Source organism: Arabidopsis lyrata, assembly GCF_000004255.2.
Source record: "Arabidopsis lyrata subsp. lyrata unplaced genomic scaffold ARALYscaffold_5, whole genome shotgun sequence".
In the NCBI taxonomy this organism is placed as follows: domain Eukaryota; kingdom Viridiplantae; phylum Streptophyta; class Magnoliopsida; order Brassicales; family Brassicaceae; genus Arabidopsis; species Arabidopsis lyrata.
The window spans coordinates 1,629,628-1,651,050 of record NW_003302551.1 but is presented as its reverse complement, the minus strand read 5'-3'; the positions used below and the strand labels follow the sequence as shown (position 1 = coordinate 1,651,050).

General features: G+C 39.6%; 4 protein-coding genes across 4 annotated transcripts; all 4 read right to left on the bottom strand.

The window, feature by feature from the left end:
• Positions 1-9,260: 9,260 nt before the first annotated feature.
• LOC110228007 lies at positions 9,261-10,596 on the bottom strand. The gene is made up of 2 exons (XM_021024020.1): positions 9,654-10,596; positions 9,261-9,363 (listed from the first exon to the last, which is right to left on the bottom strand). The coding sequence occupies exons 1-2, from the start codon at positions 10,510-10,512 to the stop codon at positions 9,329-9,331; spliced, it is 894 nt and encodes a 297-aa protein (XP_020879679.1). The 5' UTR covers positions 10,513-10,596; the 3' UTR covers positions 9,261-9,328.
• Positions 10,597-10,964: 368 nt separating this feature from the next.
• On the bottom strand, positions 10,965-11,755 carry LOC9311263 (SKP1-like protein 16). The gene has a single exon (XM_002875149.2). The coding sequence runs from the start codon at positions 11,670-11,672 to the stop codon at positions 11,166-11,168; it is 507 nt and encodes a 168-aa protein (XP_002875195.1). The 5' UTR covers positions 11,673-11,755; the 3' UTR covers positions 10,965-11,165.
• Positions 11,756-13,981: 2,226 nt separating this feature from the next.
• Positions 13,982-14,682, bottom strand: LOC9311262 (SKP1-like protein 14). The gene has a single exon (XM_002875148.2). It carries the CDS (start codon positions 14,594-14,596, stop codon positions 14,114-14,116), a length of 483 nt encoding a protein of 160 aa, XP_002875194.1. The 5' UTR covers positions 14,597-14,682; the 3' UTR covers positions 13,982-14,113.
• Positions 14,683-15,526: 844 nt separating this feature from the next.
• LOC9311261 (SKP1-like protein 15) lies at positions 15,527-16,378 on the bottom strand. The gene has a single exon (XM_002875147.2). It carries the CDS (start codon positions 16,287-16,289, stop codon positions 15,690-15,692), a length of 600 nt encoding a protein of 199 aa, XP_002875193.1. The 5' UTR covers positions 16,290-16,378; the 3' UTR covers positions 15,527-15,689.
• Between the last annotated feature and the right edge of the window lie 5,045 nt (positions 16,379-21,423).

The window sequence follows — 21,423 nt, the reverse complement described above, 5'->3', positions numbered from 1 at the left end:
CGATGAGCTAGATGAGTGTGAAGGTGTATGTGAACTAGGTGACGAAGGTGAAGCTGGAGTAGAAGTCGATGGTGAAATCGGAGTCGGAGTCGTTATCGGGGCTGGAGTTGGTGCCAAAGGTAACTCAGCCGTAGTAGGTATCGGAACCGGAGGTGATGCCGATGAAAACAGATCCGACGGAGGTGAAGGAGCAACCGACAATGATTGAATCCAGTCATCATCTTGAAAGATCGTAGAGGAAGGCATCGTAGACGGAGAGACGGTGAGTGAACCAGTGTCTATCGTAGCAAATGGGAAGACTGTTTCTTGAAACACAACATCCCGACTCACAAAAAATTTATTGTTATCTAAATCATAAAGACGCCAACCTTTCTTACCATAGGGGTAACCTACAAATACACATCGTCGACTGCGTTCACCAAATTTATCCTTGTCACGAGCTCGATAGTGAGCGTAGCACAAGCATTCAAAAATTTGCAAAGCTGAATAAGAGGGGCGAGATCCAAACAGTACTTCATAGGGAGACTTTCCATGAAGAATTTTGGTGGGTGTGCGATTAATGAGATGAGTAGCAGTAAGGATACTTTCTCCCCAAAATTTTCGAGGAAGATGACTCTGAAAAAGACACGCACGGGCGACGTTTAGAATGTGACGGTGCTTGCGCTCAACTCGACCATTTTGTTGTGGTGTATCCACACATGAAGTTTGATGAATAATTCCTTTTTCTTGAAAAAATGATGTGAGACACAGAAATTCCGTACCATTATCGCTGCGGATCGTCTTGACAGGTGTGTGAAATTGACGTTCACTCATTGCACAGAAGTTTCGAATTAATCGAGAGACTTCTGATTTTTCAGCCATGAGAAAAGTCCAGACAGATCGCGAGAAGTCGTCAACTATAGTCAGAAAGTAAACAGATCCGCATGAAGCCGGTGTGCGGTACGGTCCCCAAACATCACAATGAACGAGTTCAAAGCAAACTGTAGTTTTATTAAGACTTGGAGAAAAAACTTCACGTGTTTGTTTAGCACGATAACAAATGTCACAACTTTTAATGGAATCTAAGCTACTACTAGAAAGAGTAATCTCTGGTAAAGAACTCAAAACACCGGTACATGGATGTCCTAATTGATGATGCCACAATGATGCCGATGATTGTGGATGTCGGATTCACACACTCAAGTATTTTGTTAAGTGGGAAAGATTATTCTTGAGGGACAAAAATGAACGTATAAAAACTTGTAAATTAATACGAAAATTGCTATAGTATTTCTCTCTTGAGAGGAAGGTCCCTTTTACATGGCCATTGGCCTCTATATTTATACATAGATAAGCGACATTAAAATGGATAATTAAGCACAATTATTCCTTCTTAAATATGTCCGTTTTGATTCTTCGACTTTAATGCTCAACGTTTGAATTTGAGTTGACTCTGATCTTCATGGGCCTCGCCTTTTTGGCCCAAGTGTCCTTGAACCGACTTACCCGCGTCTTCTACACCGAACTCATATCACAGTGCAGTCACTTCGGATTCTCGAAGTGGTGACAACCACTTCGACCGTCCCCTCGATTCACGGGCCCAATGGGCTTCATCCTTTATGGGCCACCCGCTTGACTACGTGGCAATCTTTGGTTGGTCTCGTACTTCTGGTGCGGGATCCGACACCAACAATTAGCCCCCCAAGTTCTTCGAAGTGCTATTCCAATTCGGAGGACTTTAAATGCTCAAGTGGCCAAAGATTGCGCTCGAGAATCTTTCTGATTTCCCGCCGAAAATCTCATCACTCCTTTAATTTCGGCACTAGCCATTTTTAACCGAGTGACATCTGTCATCATTATGACCGTATATTGATTAATTACTATTAAAACGGGAAAAACCTTCCCACTTCCCACACGACTTCCAAGGCGGTTTCATCATTAGCTTGAGGTAACTTCTTTTCACCATTACTCTCTTCTTTTACTTTTGTACTTTAATCAAAACCTTTCTCTTCGTTCCTTCACCAAAACCCCTCTTCGCCAGATCTTGAATTTTTCTTTCTTCCCAATGACTTCCGATTCCGATAGACCCGAGTCTCCGTCTTTCGACGAGAGGCGTTCTAGTAACGACGAGTGCACCCGCCCTGGTGATATTGCCGGTCCGCACTATAGGTCCATTTGTACTCTTCAATCCCTCGAGCGATTGAGAGAGCTTTGCCGGATTCCGCCGGAAATTATGGCGGAAGCACAAATAGCTTCCCCCACAGAATCTCCAGAGAACCATCGCGATGGTTACTTCTGTGTGTATGAGATTTATTTCAAGGGTTGCGGGCTGACCTTTCCTCTTCCCGAAGCCCTAATTTTATACCTAGCGGCTCTTGAAATCGCTCTTCCTCAATTAACCCCCAATCTTCTTCGTACTATTCTTGGCATTATAACAATCGCGGCGGAGGCCGGTTACGTTATCGGAGTCGCTGAACTAAATGAGCTTCTGAGTGTGAGAAGTTCATCGAAGAAAGCGGGGTACTTCTCAGCATATCCTAATGCCAACAGGAACATCATTTCACATCTTCCGAACAAGGATGAAAATTGGCATCATCCTTGGTTTCTAATTAAGAAAACTCCCGCTTCGATTGGAAATCTCGCAGATTTTCTCCCTTCGAAGTGGTCTGCGAAACCCGGTAGTGATTAGGTTGCCCGTATCTTTCCCGGTTGTTTCTTTATCTTTATTGACTAACACCGTTGTTTCATTTCGCAGCTTTCATCGCTTCCAATCTCCCATCTGAAGAGTTCATCGAATTCTTCAAAATAATTCTTGAAGGGGAAACCCTTTGGAATTCCTTCACTCTTGAACGATTCCTAGAGGCTAACCACAGACTCAGGATGAGTCCGCCTGGTCATCTTCACCAAATTCCTCCCCCTCCCTCAACTCAGGGAATGTCATCTCGGGCCCTTGCGGCCAAACGTAAGTTGCTTTCCAAGCCGATGGCTGAGGCTTGCGAGGAGAAGAAAAAGTTTCTTGCGACTTCTATAGACAAGAAGGACTATAGTAGGACCTTGCTGGTTGATGATGGCAGTACCGAGGGAGCCCGATCTGTTGCTTCCTTCAGACTAACTCCTCGTCGCGACCGCCGCGACTCACGTTCTCCTCGGAGGGATCAATCTCCTCGCCGTGATTCACCTCGTCCTCCCCGAGATGATTTTAGTAACGAGCCAATTAAGAACTTGGTTCGCCGGAAGAGAGACAAGTCCTCTCGCAGTGATCCTTCCCCGCAGAGGGAAAAGTCAAGGGCCCGGACTGACCGCTCACCTCGGTCATCCCCTCCTTCTGAACCAATGGGTCCTCCACGACCGGTTGACATGTCCTCCTCTTCCCAGCCGGATAGTGGAAAGACTGCCCGGAGCGCGTCTCCGAAAAAGGGAGATTCTGAATCTCGAGATGCTCCCTCGAGGCTGAAGCCTGCTCTTGTCCCTCAAGTCAAATCGCTTTCAGGTTTGGTGATTTACACATACTTAAACTTTTTGTCTTTATTAAAATTCCAATTTTTACAACTCTTCCTTCTTCGCAGCTATGGAGAAAGAGGGCAGCGTCTTCCGATGCTTCAAGACCCGGTCGGGTTCGATCTTGCCAGACTTCGACAAATGGCGCCCTGCGATTCGTGAACGTTATTTGCTTCACGCGCATCACTCTTCTCGGGTTAGTTCCGCTTTGTTTTATGTATATTTTATTGCATTGCCATTCCGTGAACTAACTCGCCATCCCGGGTTCATGTATAATGCCAGGCTCATAGCGAATTTAACGATATGATCGAACATTACGAAGGGTTGGTCATTGGACGGGAGAAAGAGATCGACGTATGGAAAAAGAAACTCTCTTCCCTTGAGGCTGAACTCGGTTCTTCTGTCGGCTCCAAGCACGATCTGGAGGATAAGGTTGACAGGTTAACATCCGAGCTGGCGCAGGTAAAGGGGGAGCTGCAAGACTACTACGACCGGAATTACAAGCTCCAGGACGAACTTTCTGGTGTTCAGGGTAGACTTCATGAATCCGAATCAACCGCCGATGCCCTGAACAACCAACTTATCGAGCTTGACGCGAAATACAAGGCGCTAGCCAAGTTGCGTGATTCTGAGTTAGCAAGGTCGGCATCAAAGGCCAGAAAGGAGGTTAAGGGACGCGGGATGGAGTTGATCCAAGGGGCCATTCGCTTTATGCAGACTGAGAAGGCTAGGTCGGACTTGGAGTCTGACATCAAAGAGCATGAAAGCAACTTGATTCTGCTGGATCAAATCCATGAAGCAGATTTCTCTGAGGAGCAAGAGAGGACTGAGCTGTCAACTAATCTTTCCGAAAAACGGAGTCGCTTGGCAGCTCTTCCCACTTCGACCTTTAACCCGCTTCACTTCGAGGAATTCTTTACTGAATCACCTCCTATGAGTGAGTCGGGTTTAGACTGGGCAGGTAACGCTTGGCTCCTGAGGCTTACCTTTTCTTACCTTGTACCTTTGATTGACTGGAATTATTATTTCCAGGTTCAAGTGAGACGGAGGGCATTGTCCCGCCCGTAGCTCCCGTGGTACCGGAGGTCACTCCGGAGGTCGGTTGTACCGCGGAGGGTGGTCAGGGAGCTTCATCTGATCAAGCAGCTGCCAAGGAGGCGAATGAAGCTTCGACTGTTGAGCCGGAGCCCGAGGTGGAGATTGCTCCGTAGTGGCTGTGTCCACTTTAAATTGGGGATTGTCCCTTTACTTTTAAGACTTAATTTCAAACTTATTTTTGCCTAAGAAGGCTTTATTATTTTTCTTTTGAACAAGATATTTGCCTGAGGAGGCTTTTAAACCTTTCTAGGTTGTGACCCAAGAGGGTTTGGTTAAAATTATATGCGGGTTTGCAAAGTCCGCTTTTAACCTTTTGTGGCCTTGTGGCAATGCTTTCGAGATTTTTAGGCTGATCAGACCTTTCTCTTTAGAATGCGAGAACTGAGCTCGGCTTAAAGCGAGTTCCCCACTTCGGGTTTAGTCAACTCGATAAACTTATTGGGCTTGGGCCTTAGAAACTTTTGTAGTTAATGCGACGGTTGCGTTTTCCCTTAAGGAAAACGGCTCGTCTTTAATGCAAAAAGTGCTTTTTCTCGATTTCCAAAAATGGTTTAACCCACTCGGAAACGCTACCATTAATGAATTTATGGTTCCAAGACAAACCCTAAATCATTATAAATAAAGGCTTACCTACCTCTAGGCTTTATTAAACATGACTCTAGAGTCTCACTTGAGAAATATTTTAAGAATGGAAAACGAAACAGTAGCCCCCGTTGATCCCGGCAGCCCACTCTTCTTGTCCGGCGACGGCTTTGAGCCGGCCGGCGTTCTCTTCCCTCATGCCGTCTTTCACTTTCCTTCAAAGGAGAAAAAAGAGGCTTGCGACTTCATTGACAAGGTAAATATTTGAAGTTTTTTGATTAAAAACTCTTTGTTTCATCTTATTCATTCATTTTTATGCTAGGTTGCCGACAAGCACCGTCGCTTGTGTGAAGAGAGGCAACGGCTGGGCCTCAAAAGGCAGACACTCGAGGCTCGTATTTCTCGGGTGGAGAGGAAGATCAGGGCTTTGGAAAGTGATCCCTTTCAGTGGGAATGGCGGAATTTCGACTCCGTTGCTGAGATATTGAGGATGCTTCGGATGTACCTCCGTGCTAAGGGGGTTCCGGGTCCTGTGAACGCCCCGGTCTTCCCCGTTCCATCTGATAGCGAGGAAGAAGATTTGGAGGAGGAGGCCAGCAACTGTCGGAATGTCGGAAACGCATTCGGGATCGTTCCGAAGTGAACTCCAAGGACAAGGCGTCCACTTCGGAAGTTAAACCGGCGATGAAGGAGCCTGTTCCTGAGCCCCTTCCTTAAATGTTCCCTAACTCTGCTCTCTTTTTTTTTTTTGAAAAAACTCGTAATGGGCTTCGGCCCCCTTTTATTTATGGAAACACTTGCAACTTTCTTTAAAATATTCTTGGTGATACGATTTTTAATGCAGGATCGGTTTTAGGGATTAATCTTCTCCGCGAATCACTCCATTCCTAGGATAGAATCTGCAGCTCACTAAGGATATGACGTTACTATAAATTATAGTCTCAATTTCCCTTTACTCCTCACCACTCTTTTTATTTTAGCAGGTATGGAGTTCAATCTTCGCTGTTCAGAATCTATGCCTGACTTCTCCAGAATCGGAATGATGAGCGAAGATGTTCCGAAGATGTTCCCATTCTTTTTCTTGACAACGACAGTATTTGCTACCCACTCCGGATATTGCACTTCTCTTATGGACCCTATCTTCAAGAGTTTATCCACTTCGTCGTTTACTATTTTTGCCCGCTCCACTCCAAGCTTTCTTCTTTTTTGTTTCACCGGTTTGAAGCTTGGATCTACGTTTAGTTCATGACAAATTATACTCGGGTTTATGCCCGGCATGTCCGCTGCTGACCATGCAAATGATGCTTTGTTTTTCCTTAAGAGTTCGATCAAAGCTTCTTTTATTTGGCCAGTCAAAGTTGCTCCAATTCTAATTTTCCGGTCCGGCTTGTCTTCTTCCAGTACCACTTCGACTACTACATCCTCTTTCTTCTGCCCACTAGGAAATTTTGTTTTTAGTCCTTCTTTTGCAGGCTTCGTTAATTGCTATTGAATCTTCATACGGTGGCTAGCTAAGTAACAAGTCCGTGAAGCTTCTTGATCTCCCCGAATTGTTTCCACCCCATTTGATGTTGGAAATTTGATACATTGATGGTATGTAGAGGGGACTGCTTTCATCCGATAAATCCAGGGAGTCCCGAGGATGATGTTGTAAGCTGCGGGCTTATCGAAGACAACGAAGTCCACGATCTTCGATACCTTCTTGGCAAGGACCGGTAGCTTGATTGTTCCGAGAGACATGGCTGACTCGCTTGTGAATGCAACTAACGGAGATGGGGGTCCTACTATGTCTCCTCGGCTGATTCCCATTTTTTCTAGAGTACTTAAAAAGATCAAGTCGACCGAACTGCCTGTATCTATAAGGATCCTTGATACTTCGAAGTTAGCGACATCAAGAGTAATGACTAGAGCATCATCATGCGGTCTTTCGAGATGCCGCGTTTCTTCTTCGTTAAATGATATTGAGGCACCTTGAAAATCAATTTCTTCGCTCAAGCTTGCTTTGAGTAAGACATTTCGCCTATGCTTTTTGATGGAACTTATTGAATCTCCGCAAAATCTGGAACCTCCTAGAATCACATTGATCTTACCCTTCGAACTCCTTGGTTCCTCCTCGTTGGATAACCTTGGTCTTTTGGAATCTTGATCTTTGGAGTTTCCCTTTGCTTCGTGGTATTCCTTCACAAAATCTTTTATATCGAATTTAGAAAGATCGCCACTAGCCCAAAGCTCTGCGAGGTGCTTTTTAAGAACGCTGCAATCCTTGGTTAAATGTCCGGTTACTTTATGAATGTCACAATATAGACTTTCATCACGGACCCAAGTGTTTGATCTTCCTTTTCCTTGGAATTGTTTTCCGACGGTATTGTTGAAGGGTTGCGACCCAAATTTCCTTGGTCCTTTGCTCTCCCTAGGCTCGAACTTCTTGGCAGGGACGGTGATTGCTGGCTTTTCTTGCTTATTTCTTTTGGCAAAACTTTCCTTTTCGTCCTCTACCTCCATCCAGTTGTTCGCGCGGAAGAGTGCATCCTGAATTGTGTCCGGTTTGTGAAGTATTAAGTCTTCTTTAAACCTTGAATCATGTCGCAGTCCTTTTCGTAGGGCAGATAAAGCTGATTGCTGCGAGATTCTTGGGAGCTTTGACAGCACTCCTTTGAATTTGGTGATGAAAACTCGAAGTGACTCATTAGATCCTTGCGATAAGTTCCAAAGATCGGCATCTGAAACGCTTTTATCCATAAGGATGGAGTATTGCTTTAAGAATACGGCTGATAGTTCGTCGAAATTACTGATCGAACCCGGCTCTAATTGGGTGAACCACATTAGAGCTTGGCCACACAGATTCTCCGAAAAAAGCTTGCAGTAACCTGCATCCTCATCAGCTTCATCCAATTCGACTCTTCCAGCAGCGATCAGAAAAGCTGCGAGATAGCTTTTTGGATCCTCCAATCCGCTGTAAGGGTCCAACTTGAGCTTCCGGGAATCTTTGATCCTCAAGCTTGCAATTCGCGGGATAAAAGGGGTTCGCCTAGCTTCTTCAATGACTCGATTGATGTCTGGCTCCGAACTTGTAGCCTGGTGAAATTTTGATTTCATTTCTTTTAATTCCTGGCTAACCTTCCTCATGGTCTCGAACTGGTCGAGGTTCTCCTGCTCGTACTGAGCTGCGAGTTGTTCTTCATCCCCGAGCTGCGTCTCTTCCTCCAACGTCTGAGCTACATTATTAGTAGCACCGGGAGTTGTTTGTCCGCTGGTTTCATTTCGTGCAGCGGAACTTGGCGAGTTGAATATCCCTCTTCGGATTCCCACCGGGTTTCCTGCACTTAAAGAGCGAACACGAGTTTGTATAGTATTGACGTTTTGACTAAGAGATACCTGGGATGTTTGCAACGTATCGACGGCCTTCTCCACATCCGAGAACTTTTGTGATATGTCCGCCATGGTTTGCTGCATAGCTTTGAGGGTTTCGGCCAATGATCTCTCAGCAGCGTCTCCTCCGGACATTGTTGCTTATCTCGGAAGTGTGATAAAGAAAAAATCTGACCACTCAAGAACCTTCTCTCCCCACAGACGGCGCCAAAATGTGGATGTCGGATTCACACACTCAAGTATTTTGTTAAGTGGGAAAGATTATTCTTGAGGGACAAAAATGAACGTATAAAAACTTGTAAATTAATACGAAAATTGCTATAGTATTTCTCTCTTGAGAGGAAGGTCCCTTTTACATGGCCATTGGCCTCTATATTTATACATAGATAAGCGACATTAAAATGGATAATTAAGCACAATTATTCCTTCTTAAATATGTCCGTTTTGATTCTTCGACTTTAATGCTCAACGTTTGAATTTGAGTTGACTCTGATCTTCATGGGCCTCGCCTTTTTGGCCCAAGTGTCCTTGAACCGACTTACCCGCGTCTTCTACACCGAACTCATATCACAGTGCAGTCACTTCGGATTCTCGAAGTGGTGACAACCACTTCGACCGTCCCCTCGGTTCACGGGCCCAATGGGCTTCATCCTTTATGGGCCACCCGCTTGACTACGTGGCAATCTTTGGTTGGTCTCGTACTTCTGGTGCGGGATCCGACACCAACAATGATGATTCGTTGACAACTTTGTTAGCACGAGCAGCAAGAACACCCGTAAAATAATACACTCCCTCACGCTCTTCACCCGCACCAATCAAAGTTCTCGTAAAACGGTCCTGCAAGAAACATAAGGCATCAGTAAAGATTGCAATACATCCAGTATGCTTTAGTAACTTGGCAACAGAGATTAATGTGCAGTTAAAATCCGGCACAAATAGCACATCGGGAAGTGAATATGCTTTATTTAGCGCAAGAGTTCCACGTTTAGTGGCACGAGAGGCAGTCCCGTCAGGCTTTGTGACAGGCGAAGGTATGATGTTTTTGACATCCGTGAGTAACGTGACATCGCCGGTCATATGATGTGAAGCACCTGTGTCAATGATAACGTCAGTAAATTGAGTTTTACCCGACAACTTTTCTGTAGTGGTGGTCTGATTTTGAGCTTGAAGTAGTGAGATCAATTGATTGATCTGAGCATTGTTTGTAGAAGGAGAGCTAGTACTAGCAGCGTTAGCACGGCCTCTTCCACGATAGCTAGAGGATGAAGAACGTCCGCCGCGATTGTTGTTGCCACGACCAGTGTTACCACGACCAGATGATCCTCGTGTCGCAGAGCCGTTAGAGCCATTCTGTTCTAGCCACCAGTCTGGATAACCATGGACCAAAAAACACTCTGTTACTTCATGGCCTTGACGATGGCAGTGAGTACAATTCAAAGAAGAGCGATCGCAAAATCGAGGAGCAGAGACTGCCGCTACTTGAGATGGTTGCGGAAGTGGTGTGGTTTGAACTGAAAACCCGACAGCCTCTGTTTTGATGGCATCCTTGATGCGTGATGCGTTGAGGTTCTGTTCTTCACGAATCACACGAGAATACACTTGATTTAGAGCTGGTAGAGGATCTTGATCGGTAATTGTAGAGCGAATAGGCCGGAAGCGTTCATCCAAATTGAGTAAGAATTGATGAACCTTGTCATCTTCACGTTCTTTAGCAATGTCAGGAGCAGCTGCACACATACACGTCCGACCAGTCTTGTAGTTTTGTAGTTCTTCCCAAAGCTTGGTTAGTCTCCCATAGTAAGCAAGAACAGATTGGCCATCTTGCTTACACGCCGAAATTTCATCTTTGAGCAATTGTTTGAGGACACCGTTTCCGGTTGAGAAGCGTTGTTTGAGATTATCCCAAAGCTCTTTTGCATCAGACACAAAGACAACAGTTGAACGTATGGTTGGATCAATAGACGTTCTAATCCAACCGATGATCATAGAATTTGCAGCTTTCCATGATATCAAATCAGGTTCTGTCGTTGGCTTTGGTGTTGAACCATCAAGAAAGCCGAGTTTGTGTTTTGCTGGGAGAGAATTCATGAGCTCTGTAGCCCATTCAGAGTAATTGTCTTCCTTTAAGACAACAGAAGAAATCAAAGCACCGGGATTATCAGAAGCATGAAGTTGATATGGATTTGGGTTTGGTTTTGGTACGGTGGCGATTTCTGACATAGAGGATGATGTGTAGAAGAGATAGAAACGAAAGAGATGATTGCGGCGGCATTGGTTGTGAAGAACAACGACGGCGGCGGCTTATTTAAAAAAAATTAGGTCACAGAATTTAATAGCTCTGATACCATGAAATAATAGGTTAAAGGTTGGTTGTGTTTATTCATCTGTTGTGAGTATTTATACATATAGGATCTAAGGGTTTTCCCTTGTACATGAGATAAGACTAAATCTTCTATGAGATACATATCGAAGTCCATTAGGCCCATTACATTATAACACCATGAAATTCAATAGGAAACCACAAACCATGAAATCAAAGAGACGAAGGCAATCACACACTTAAAGAAACAGACAAAAGTCATCAACAAAGATTAAAGAACATCGAGAGATCAACACTTAGAAAACGGAACTTTAGGGTTTTAATTTAGATCCTCAAAAGCCCATTCGTTCTCCTTGCGAATCTCTTCTTCTTCCTCAGGTGTGAAATCGTTCTCGATGTTAAAGATTTCTCGAACTTCCTGTGGCGTCTTATCTTTGATGTAATCTGCAATGGTCTGGCTAGTGAGATCAAGAAGACTTTTGACGTTGAGATAGTTAGCAGCGAGAAGGAGTTGGAACATTGTTTCCATATCAATATCTTTCATGAACTCTGCGTCCCAAGTCACGAGCTCTTTCTTGGCTTCCTCGTCTACATTTTCGCTTATTTCTTCAACAACATCACTATCATCAACATCATTAACGTGTTTCTTGCAATACTCGATAACCACAGCGAGGATCTTTCCAGTGACGTTTTGAAGCGGGATTGCTTTATCGGCGCAGTCGTCATCAATCATGTGCGCTATGATCTGCAGTTTACGAGCCACCGCTTCGTCAACCTCGAAAGATTCATCATCGGAGCTAGTCAACACAATCTTGTTCGAAGACATATTGTTTGTTTTGTTGGTTAAACGAAGAATAAGATTTTTGAGAGATTTTATGGAAGAAATTATTGTTGAATGAAATTGATGAAGCTATGCAAGCCTCTCTTATATAATGAGTTGAGAGTGGGTCAAATCTTGAATTTAGGAAATATGGTAAATTTTCATAATTAGAACAAAATCCTAATTTAATTAATTACGCTCTTATCTTTTCTTTTAATATTTGACCCATATATACTACATACATGCTAATAAGAAAATATTGATTAGATTTTATAGATATTATACTAATATTGTAATTTAACATTAAAAATATACTAATTAACCATATATTATTATATTTATATATAGGATTGAGAATTTCACCTAAAGCAAAATTTAATTTTAGGTATCTCTTATCAACTCAATGTAAATTTTATCATATTGTATAATATAGTGAGATTATTTATTTAGAAGATTTTAAAATAATTACTTTTATGACATTTACTTTAATTGTTCTAAGATATTTTTACTTTTTCAACACTTACCAACAGTTAACGTGGAGAATTCAATAACAACATACCACATCAGTCGGAAGTCTACTTTAATAAATATTTTCAAAAATTATGGCAAGTAAATGAAAATTTAGTAAAAGAAGTCAGATTGTGAAGTTAGCAACTAGTTAATTTCATCCCCATTAATTATTTTGACTCTTTTTTATGGCAGTCGTGTATATTACATATAGTGGCGGACTCATAACTTAATATGATGTCAATAAGCAGGAATTTGGTTTACAGGACTCATCTGAGCTCGGTTATATGATTCTATTCAATTGCGTGAAGTCTATGAGTACTTGATAGGGTGTTTTTAGGTCTTTAGTCATGATTTGATTAGTGTAACGTGTTGGTCCGCAGGGAAACAAATATAGAATTATTAGATTTTGTATAGCTTTTGGTTTCATTTTTGAGTTTCCTAGACGAATCGAATAAAGTAAATGAAACATTAAAAGATAAACATAAACGAGCACTTAGGACATAGGGGGGTACTAAACAAGGCTAATATAATTTTTTAACATGCGGATCATATATGTATATATAGAGCTCACAAAGCTAGATTTTTCCTCCTATGGTTTAGATAGAAAAAGAGAAGGCATCTAGTTATGAGGACATTCGAAAGCCAATTTAATCCTTATACATCATTCATTTCCCTTACTTGGTCATGTTTCTAACAACACTATGGTACCTAACATGTTTGGATCAAACCATTTTTGAGTAGTACAGTCAGTTGTCAATTCCCAAGATTTCGATTTGTCACACACCGAACAGACTGGTCTTCAAACGATCATGTAGAACCTATGCCTCATAAATATTAACACCCAAAATCCTAGTTCAAAACATGCATCTTTACAAGGACTAAATGTTGTCTAAGATCGTTTTATAGATTTTCAGTCTAAACACGTAATGAGTATACACAATTATGTGTAGAAAACAATTCACCTTTAACGAGGTTTACAATTCATAAACATCACCCCGTATGTCTATTAGCAGTCTAGCAGAATTTACTTCGTACATAAATCAAAGATGAAAAACAGAGACTTCCATATACTATATCTTTCCAAACTTGAAAAGTTAAAGAAAGAAACTTCTTAGAACTACAAATGGAAATTAAACATAATATAAAAGACAAGAACAGGTTCTCTGAAACTTCAGAACTCAGCCCTACGCTCCCCTCTCTCTCTCTTTCTCACGTTCTATGATGTTTTCTGTGTAGTAGTATGGATATGGGCCTTTGGGGTGCTTCTATATGAGGTTGGATAAGTTTTTCAACAAAATTTACGACCAAAAGATTACATGACAAAAATTAAAATAGTATTAATTTGCATATATAACAACCTCTTCTCGCATGATTTTTATTTCAATATACCGTATATATAAACATCATAAAATAATAAATTGCTCTATGATAATCATCTTAACTTAACCTCTCATTTATCAACCCAAAGAAAAAAGAATATGAAAACTAAATATTATATTCCGATCCTAGGTTTGAAAAGGAAAAGGAAAAAAAAAAACAAATTATTACCAAATAATATAAAACTATATTATTTTATACGTACAAGCCTAAAAGAAATAGTAAAATTTTATCGCTATTATATAGTTTAATAAATAAATTAAGAAGGAAATTCAAAGATACGGAGAAACCCTAATAATTTATAGTACTTTTTGGTTCCCAAAAGAGAACGGCGGCGATGTTTTGTTCTACCTCTACAGCCGGAGAAGATTCCGAATCGCCGGCGGATTTTAGTGGACGATTCTATTTTCACTCTATATATTTATTGATCACCATAATAGAGAGAGCAAGGTAAAGAAGAATTAACAACGAAATCGAAGTCAATCACACACTTGAGAATACCAAAATATAAAATCATTCATCAAAACCCTAAAACAGACAATTAGAAACGAAACAAAAAACTAGGGTTTTGGTGTATCAGCCTCATCAAAAGCCCATGCGTTTTCCTTGCGAACCTCTGCTTCTTCCTCCTCAGTGTAATCGTTCTCGACTCCGAAGACTTCTCGAATTTGTTCTGGCGTGTAATCTTTGATGGTATCTGCAATTGTCTGAGAAACGAGATCAAGAAGGCCTTTAACATTGAGATAGTTAGCAGCGAGAATGATTTGTAAGAGTGTTTTGATATCAAATTTCTTCATGAACTCTTCGTCCCAAGTCTTGAGCTTCGTCTGAGCTTCCTCGCTTTCTTCTTCGTCGACGTGTGTTTTGCAATACTCGATAACCATGGAGAGGATATCTCCGGTAACGTTTTGAAGAGGGATTTCGTTAATAACACAGTCGTCTTCGAGCATGTGTCCTACGATCTGAAGTTTTCTTGCTACCACTTCTTCAACCTCGAAAGATTCGCCATCGGAGCTAGTCAAAACAATCTTGTTTGAAGACATATTGTTCGTTTTTTGAGGTTTTTGGGTGATGAAAAGAATTGGTTATGAATTATGCAAAGATTTTAATGAATGGAATAGAGGAGTTGATGAATTTGTCTATTTATAAAATTTTAAGTCGGTCAATTGTGTAACACATGTGTTTCCGCTTTTCTCCCAAATAAAATATGGAAAAGAAGATGCAAATCTTCCTAATTTAACTAGGGTTTAGTTTTAAAATTTTGGGCTTAAAACCGTCGAGTAAAAAAGATATACTTTGGGATTCTAGAAACTTACAAAAAAAAAAATTCATAAACATGGATAATTTCTATGCAAAATTTATATGACATTAATTTAATTATGGGATAAGAGTATTAAGTTTGGTAACAAATTATTCACTTTATCAGTTGCGTTCGTTTAGTTTGTTAGGTTTGGGAGTCGATTGTGATCTCACCCATTGATTTTCTACTTCTCTTTGAATAACTACTAATTAGAAGAGTAAATCTCAAATTAAATCTCTATTGATCTTAGCTAGTTCTCGTTACAACAGTACATAAAATTCATAAAGTAATAAATTGTTTTAAGAAAACCATAACCTCGCAATTATATACAAGTATTTATATAAAAAAAAAATATAACGGTGTGAATTTATGATAACTAGTTCAAGAAAGAAAAAATTCTTTTTAATCATACGAACTAAATGCCCAAAAGAAAAACTAATAATTTTAAGAAAAGGGAAAAATAATGGTAATTTTTTAACGGCGGCGACTTTTTGTTACTACGTTTACAGTCGGGGGAAAGAATTCCGAATCGCCGGGTGATTTTGGTGGACGATACCTTTTTTTTAATAATTATGGTGGACGATTCTATAGTTGGGATATAATATTTATTCACTCTAAAAGATTGCTAAAGCATATTTATTGATTATCATAATAGAGCAAGAACATTGGTCGATTATCTAAGAAGAGAATTAATTATCAACGAAATTAAAGAGACTAAAAGTCAATCACACACTTGAGATAACGGAAGCAAATCACTAACCAAATCAAATATAGAAAAAGAAAAGAAATAAGAAAAAGAAACGAAACGCAAAGCTAGGGTTTGTAAAAAAAAAAAACTAGGGTTTTGGAACTTCTTGTGCTGAAGCAGCCTCAAAAGTCCAAGCGTTCTCCTTGCGAATCGCTTCTTCTTCTTCAGGTGTGAAATCATTCTCGATGTTAAAGAGTTCTCGAACTTCCTCTGGCGTCATATCTTTGATGTAATCTGCAACGGTCTGGCTAGTGAGATCAAGTAGACCTTTGACGTTGAGATAGTTAGCAGCGAGAATGATGCTGAAGATCGTCTCAGTATTGAGATCCTTCATGAACTTTGCGTCCCAAGCATCGAGCTTCTTCTTCGCCTCCTCAGATGCATCATCTTCTTCTGATGATTTAGGCACCACCACATCATCGACCTTCTTCTTCGGCTCCTCAGATGCACCATCTCCTTCTGTTGATTCAGGCACGACATCATCAGCGACCACATCGTCGACGTGTTTCTTGCAATACTCGAGAACCATGGAGAGAGTCTTTCCGGTAACGTTTTGAAGAGGGATTGCGTTAATAACACAGTCGTCTTCGAGCATGTGTCCTACGATCTGCAGCTTTCTTGCAACCACTTCTTCAACCTGGAAAGACTCGCCATCGGAGCTAGTCAACACAATCATGTTCGAAGACATATTGTTTGCTTTGTGGGTTAAACGAAAAAAAGAAGTTTTTTTTTTTTTGTGTAGAGAAATTTGATGAGAGATTGTTGAATCTACATATACATTTTTATAGAGTTTTTTTGCATTAATTCATTTGGATCCAGGTTTTACCCGGGTTTAATTCTATCCGGATCTTGGATAAGGAATTTTAGGAATGTTGTCTTAATTTCAAACTAATAAATGAAGCCATATTGTCTTAATATCTTTCATATTAATGACCCTAATAAATAGCCGATTTTAATGAAAAATCGTTTCATATTTATGCTCATAATAAATGTCCAGATTTTAACAATATATACATATATTATGAAATTATAAAGAAAAAAACGTATTTTTTTTAGCAGTATATATATATATATATTATGTTAATAAATTTGTTTAATATTCTAATAATAAGCTATGTCATTTTTTTTTTTACAATAACAGATTAAATATAGGCAATTGCCCATTTAAATTGCAATAAATTTAAAATCAAAATAACAATCTACATATATATTTTTACAGGGGTTTTTTGCTTTTAATAATTTGGATCCGGGTTTTACTCGGTTTTCTATATCCGGATCTTGGATAAGACATTTAAGGAAATCTAAAAAAAACCGTCATTAATGTAGATAATTACACATATATTTCGGTATAAGCATATTCCAAAAATCTCTCCCAAATCAAAGATGTTACGTTCAAAAACTGTTGCCAAAAATCTCTCGCTTTCCTTCTAAAATCTCTACCATTGGCTGTCATCCCAACTAATTACTCATAATTATCTTTCCTATATTTCTTTTTTTTTCGAGATTTGCAAGAAAATTACTCAATTCCAAAAATAAAAGATTTTGAAGATATTGTGTACTTGATCAGCAAGATTTTAGGAACTCACTCACCCAAAACCCTATAGTATTCTCAAAACATTATAAATACCTTTCATTAGTCTAATAAAAACTCACCAGTTTTACAGAAAATGAGAAATCGCAGACGTGATACAATCTGTACGGACTCCGGGAAGAGCTAGGAGACAGTGGTGAACCGGGATCTAAACCTCGCCGACGATGTGAAGATGGTGAAGAGGAGGAGATCGTAATTCTTTAGGTTTCGATTGGCAAAACAAGACGATCGGCGATCCAAAGATCCACCGCCTGAAACGCAACATCGAATTGATCACACCGAATATCTTCAGATTTCAGATATGCTTTTCCGGTGATAGCTTCAAAATACACGCCGGGAACTCCTTGATACGCTACACGGAGAGTAGATCCATGCGTTTTGCTGCAGCTTTGAAGAAACAAGGCTCAGATCGACGGAGCCGTTACTGTGACCGTTAACGACGGTGACTTCATCTGCTAAACCACCGATGATTGAGTTTGAACTTTCCGTTTCTAAGTTTTTCATTTTGGATATATGAGAGAGTTGAATAAAAACAATTTGGGCTCTGTAGGTCTTTACAAAATTGGTAGACATGATTCTTTGTTATTGGGTTCTAATACTCTATGTGTTTATTTTTTCATTATGTGAACTAATGAAAGTTGCATACTTAAATTTTTTTTCATGGCAGTTCTAAACATATTATTTTTAATATTTGTGATTATATAACAATAATAGGTTAGTGTTAATTATGGATCATTAAGGTTTGAATAGTTATAAAATAATTAGAAAATACAAATAAAATAACAAGGCCGGTGCAAAACTATTAATTCAGACCTTAATTATCGGATCAGTTCAAGCTTTAACCCATGTCTTTTTCTGAAATTGCTAAAAATAAGTAATGTTCTCAAATAAATTCAAATATCAAATCTTCATAAATACATTAAATACGTAAGATTTAAAATTATGGAGCAATCTTTTCTAATTAAATTCAAAAATTTCTAATTCAAAAATTTCTAATTGATATATTTAAATTTTTTGGCGTTTGTTTGCCAATTTAGATATGGTTTTTGAGTTTTTATAAAATAGTTTTAAATATTACGGGACGAATTGTATGACACGGGTTTGGTTAGGATTGATATTAATATAAATTTAAAATATCACTAATACATCGCTATAACACATATTAAAACCTCATTTTATTATTTAAAATTTAGCATACGGTATACCGCGGGTAAAATCAGTATAAGATGGGTTAAATCAGCATCTTATTCAAAATCATACAATTGAATCTATTGTTTTTATACTACGTCTATCTATAAAATTTCAATTTTTGTAATAAAATTTCGTCTCACAGTGTATTATACATTTAAATTAAACAAAACAATAGTATATATCTATAGAGTATCTTAAAACAAAATTTAATAAATTTTTCTAATAAAAATATAGACCCGCGGTGTACCGCGGGTTAACATCTAGTGAATGATGAAATAGAAGAGTCGATGAATGTCTCTATTTATAGAATCCTAAAAGAGTCGGTCCATTGTGTTTTCCTTTTCACAATTAGAATTGGGTATCATGTTGTTTCCTTTTCTCAAAAGGAAATAAGGATAATAAACGCAAATCCTAATTTAACTCATGAGCTCTTACATTCATTGCGTACCAGGAAAATTAAAAACCCATATATGGCTTTGAAGCTTGATATTGCAAAGGCTTTTGACAAAGTTGAGTGGGATTATATTGAGAAAATATTGAGACGACTTGGTTTTGCAGATCAGTGGTGTCAATGGATAATGAAGTGTGTTACTTCAGTAACATATTCAGTGCTTGTTAATGGTTCACCAACAAAGAAGATCATACCATCTAGAGGCTTGCGCCAAGGTGACCCTATTTCCCCTTATCTCTATCTTTTATGCACTGAAGGACTCTCTTCCCTTCTTACTCATGCAATGAACACAAATGCTATTCATGGTTTCAAAGCTAGTTGCAATGGACCAGCCATTTCTCATATGCTTTTTGCTGACGACTCATTACTTTTCTGTCAAGCTAATGCTGAGGAATGCCAACAACTTCTTTCCATACTCAATGCTTATGCGAAAGCTTCAGGCCAATACGTTAATTTTCAAAAGTCTGCAATACTATTTGGGAAGACTGTCACTCTTGAAACTCAGCAACACATTACCACTGCTACAGGTATTGCAAAAACAGGAAGTTTTGGCAAGTACTTGGGGTTGCCTGAGACAGTAGGACAGAATAAATGTGATACTTTTGGTTTCATTGCCCAGAGAGTTCAGCAAAAGCTTCAAAGTTGGTATTCAAATTTTTTATCATTGGCTGGGAAAGAAGTGTTGATAAAGTCTATAGCTACTGCTCTCCCAACATATACTATGTCCTGTTTTATGCTGCCTAAGAAGCTCCTCTCTCAAATTACAGGACATATAAGACGATTCTGGTGGTCCACTATCAAGGAAAAGCAAAAGATTCCATGGATTGCTTGGCGCAGAATGACTACTTTGAAGCAGTATGGGGGAATGGGGTTCAGGGACTTAAACCTCTTCAACACAGCGTTGTTGGCTAAACAAGGTTGGAGGCTGTTAAAGGAACCACAATCACTGCTTGCCCGAGTCCTAAGAGCTAAGTACTTCTCCAAATCCTCTTTAATGGAGGCAAAGCCTGGATATCGTCCAAGCCATGCATGGAGAAGCATTTTGCAGGGTATGCAGCTTATTAAGCAGGGTTTAAAATGGAGTGTAGGAGATGGAAATACGATTAAGGCCTGGCATGATCCATGGCTTAGTAATCCTCCTAGACCTGCTCGTTGTTTACCTTCTTCTACCACTGATCATTTTCTAGTTTCAGATCTCATGAAGCCTAATCTAAATGAATGGGATGACACCAAGCTTCATGACAGAGTGCACCCTGAAGATATCCCAATTATTAAGAGTACTCGCTTAAGGCAATTCAAAGCACCTGATGTTCCAACCTGGATCTTTACTAAGGATGGTCAATACAGTGTTAAATCTGGTTATCATCAATTAACTAAGCCAGGTATAGAGCATTTCTTGCCTAATCCTACAATGACTACTCTATGGAAGCAGCTTTGGAAATTAAATATCCCACCAAAAATCAAACATTTTTGGTGGAGAGTTATGCATAATGCTCTTCCAGTAGCTAATAACCTTGCTCGCAGGAGACTCAAAGTCATACCAGATTGTATTTTCTGTGGTGATGCACAAGAATCAATCCTCCACCTTCTCTTTCAATGCCGTTTTGCAAAAGAAGTGTGGGAATTGTCACCACTACATATTGAGCCAGGTCAGTTGGAGAGTAGAGATTTGCTTGATGATATAATGCAATATCTCTTCAAGTTTAGTAACCAAGCTATGTCTAAGGAGTATCTTTTTCCATTTATTGGCTGGAGATTATGGAAAGCTCGAAATGAGTTATTCTTTAACAACAAAAGATGGGCTATCCCTGAGATTATTCATGATGCCATGATGGATTTTAAATTATGGACAGATTCCCAGGCTACTCCTAATATATCTCTCCTGAAACATGGAAAGTCAAAGGCTACTACTCTCCAAGAAATAATGCACCATACTTCTTCCTTTGTTTGTTGTGTAGATGCTTCCTGGCTTGATTCACAGTCACGGGCAGGTATTGGGTGGATTCTATATAATCCACAGGGCCGTCGTGTTCTTAGAGGATTCTCCTCTGTTGCTCCAGTTACTTCTGCCCTGGAAGCCGAGGCCTTGGCACTTAAAGAAGCACTTTTTCATCTCAGACGTCTTAATTATGTGGATGTTATCTTCTGTGGTGACTCAATGCTCCTCTATTGCCATCTGGAGAAGATAAAGAAGATGCCACATTCTGTTCCTGGTTGCTTGGAAATTCAATCATATCTGGATGATATTACAGCTTTATCTCTGAGCTCTTTTGCTTTCAAGTTTATTTGTAGAAATGATAACAGTGTAGCTGATCTACTAGCTAAAACAGCTAGAAGCCAAAATCTCCCTTTTACTATCTCTTGGGAGTACTAAGTTGTATGGAGTACTAAGTTTCTTATATTAATGAAAAGTTGGCCGACAAAAAAAAAAAAAAAGTGAAGATATATTTCTAGAAACTTTTTTTAGCAATATAACAATATTCCTTTTTGTTTCTTAATTTAAGAATAAAAAAGTGTTTTATAAACGTGGAAATTTTGTATTTTCGATGCAAATTTTGTATCACATTTTCTGTAATTTTCCAATTTTTG

Coding starts and splice junctions, on each gene's coding strand:
- LOC9311261 (XM_002875147.2), bottom strand. CDS start 16,289: ATGTCTTCGAACATGATTGTGTTGACTAGCTCCGATGGCGAGTCTTTC.
- LOC110228007 (XM_021024020.1), bottom strand. CDS start 10,512: ATGATCATCGGTTGGATTAGAACGTCTATTGATCCAACCATACGTTCA. Junction 9,364..9,653: donor CACTACAGAAAAGTTGTCGG/GTAAAACTCAAT, acceptor TGTTTCTTGCAG/GACCGTTTTACGAGAACTTT.
- LOC9311262 (XM_002875148.2), bottom strand. CDS start 14,596: ATGTCTTCAAACAAGATTGTTTTGACTAGCTCCGATGGCGAATCTTTC.
- LOC9311263 (XM_002875149.2), bottom strand. CDS start 11,672: ATGTCTTCGAACAAGATTGTGTTGACTAGCTCCGATGATGAATCTTTC.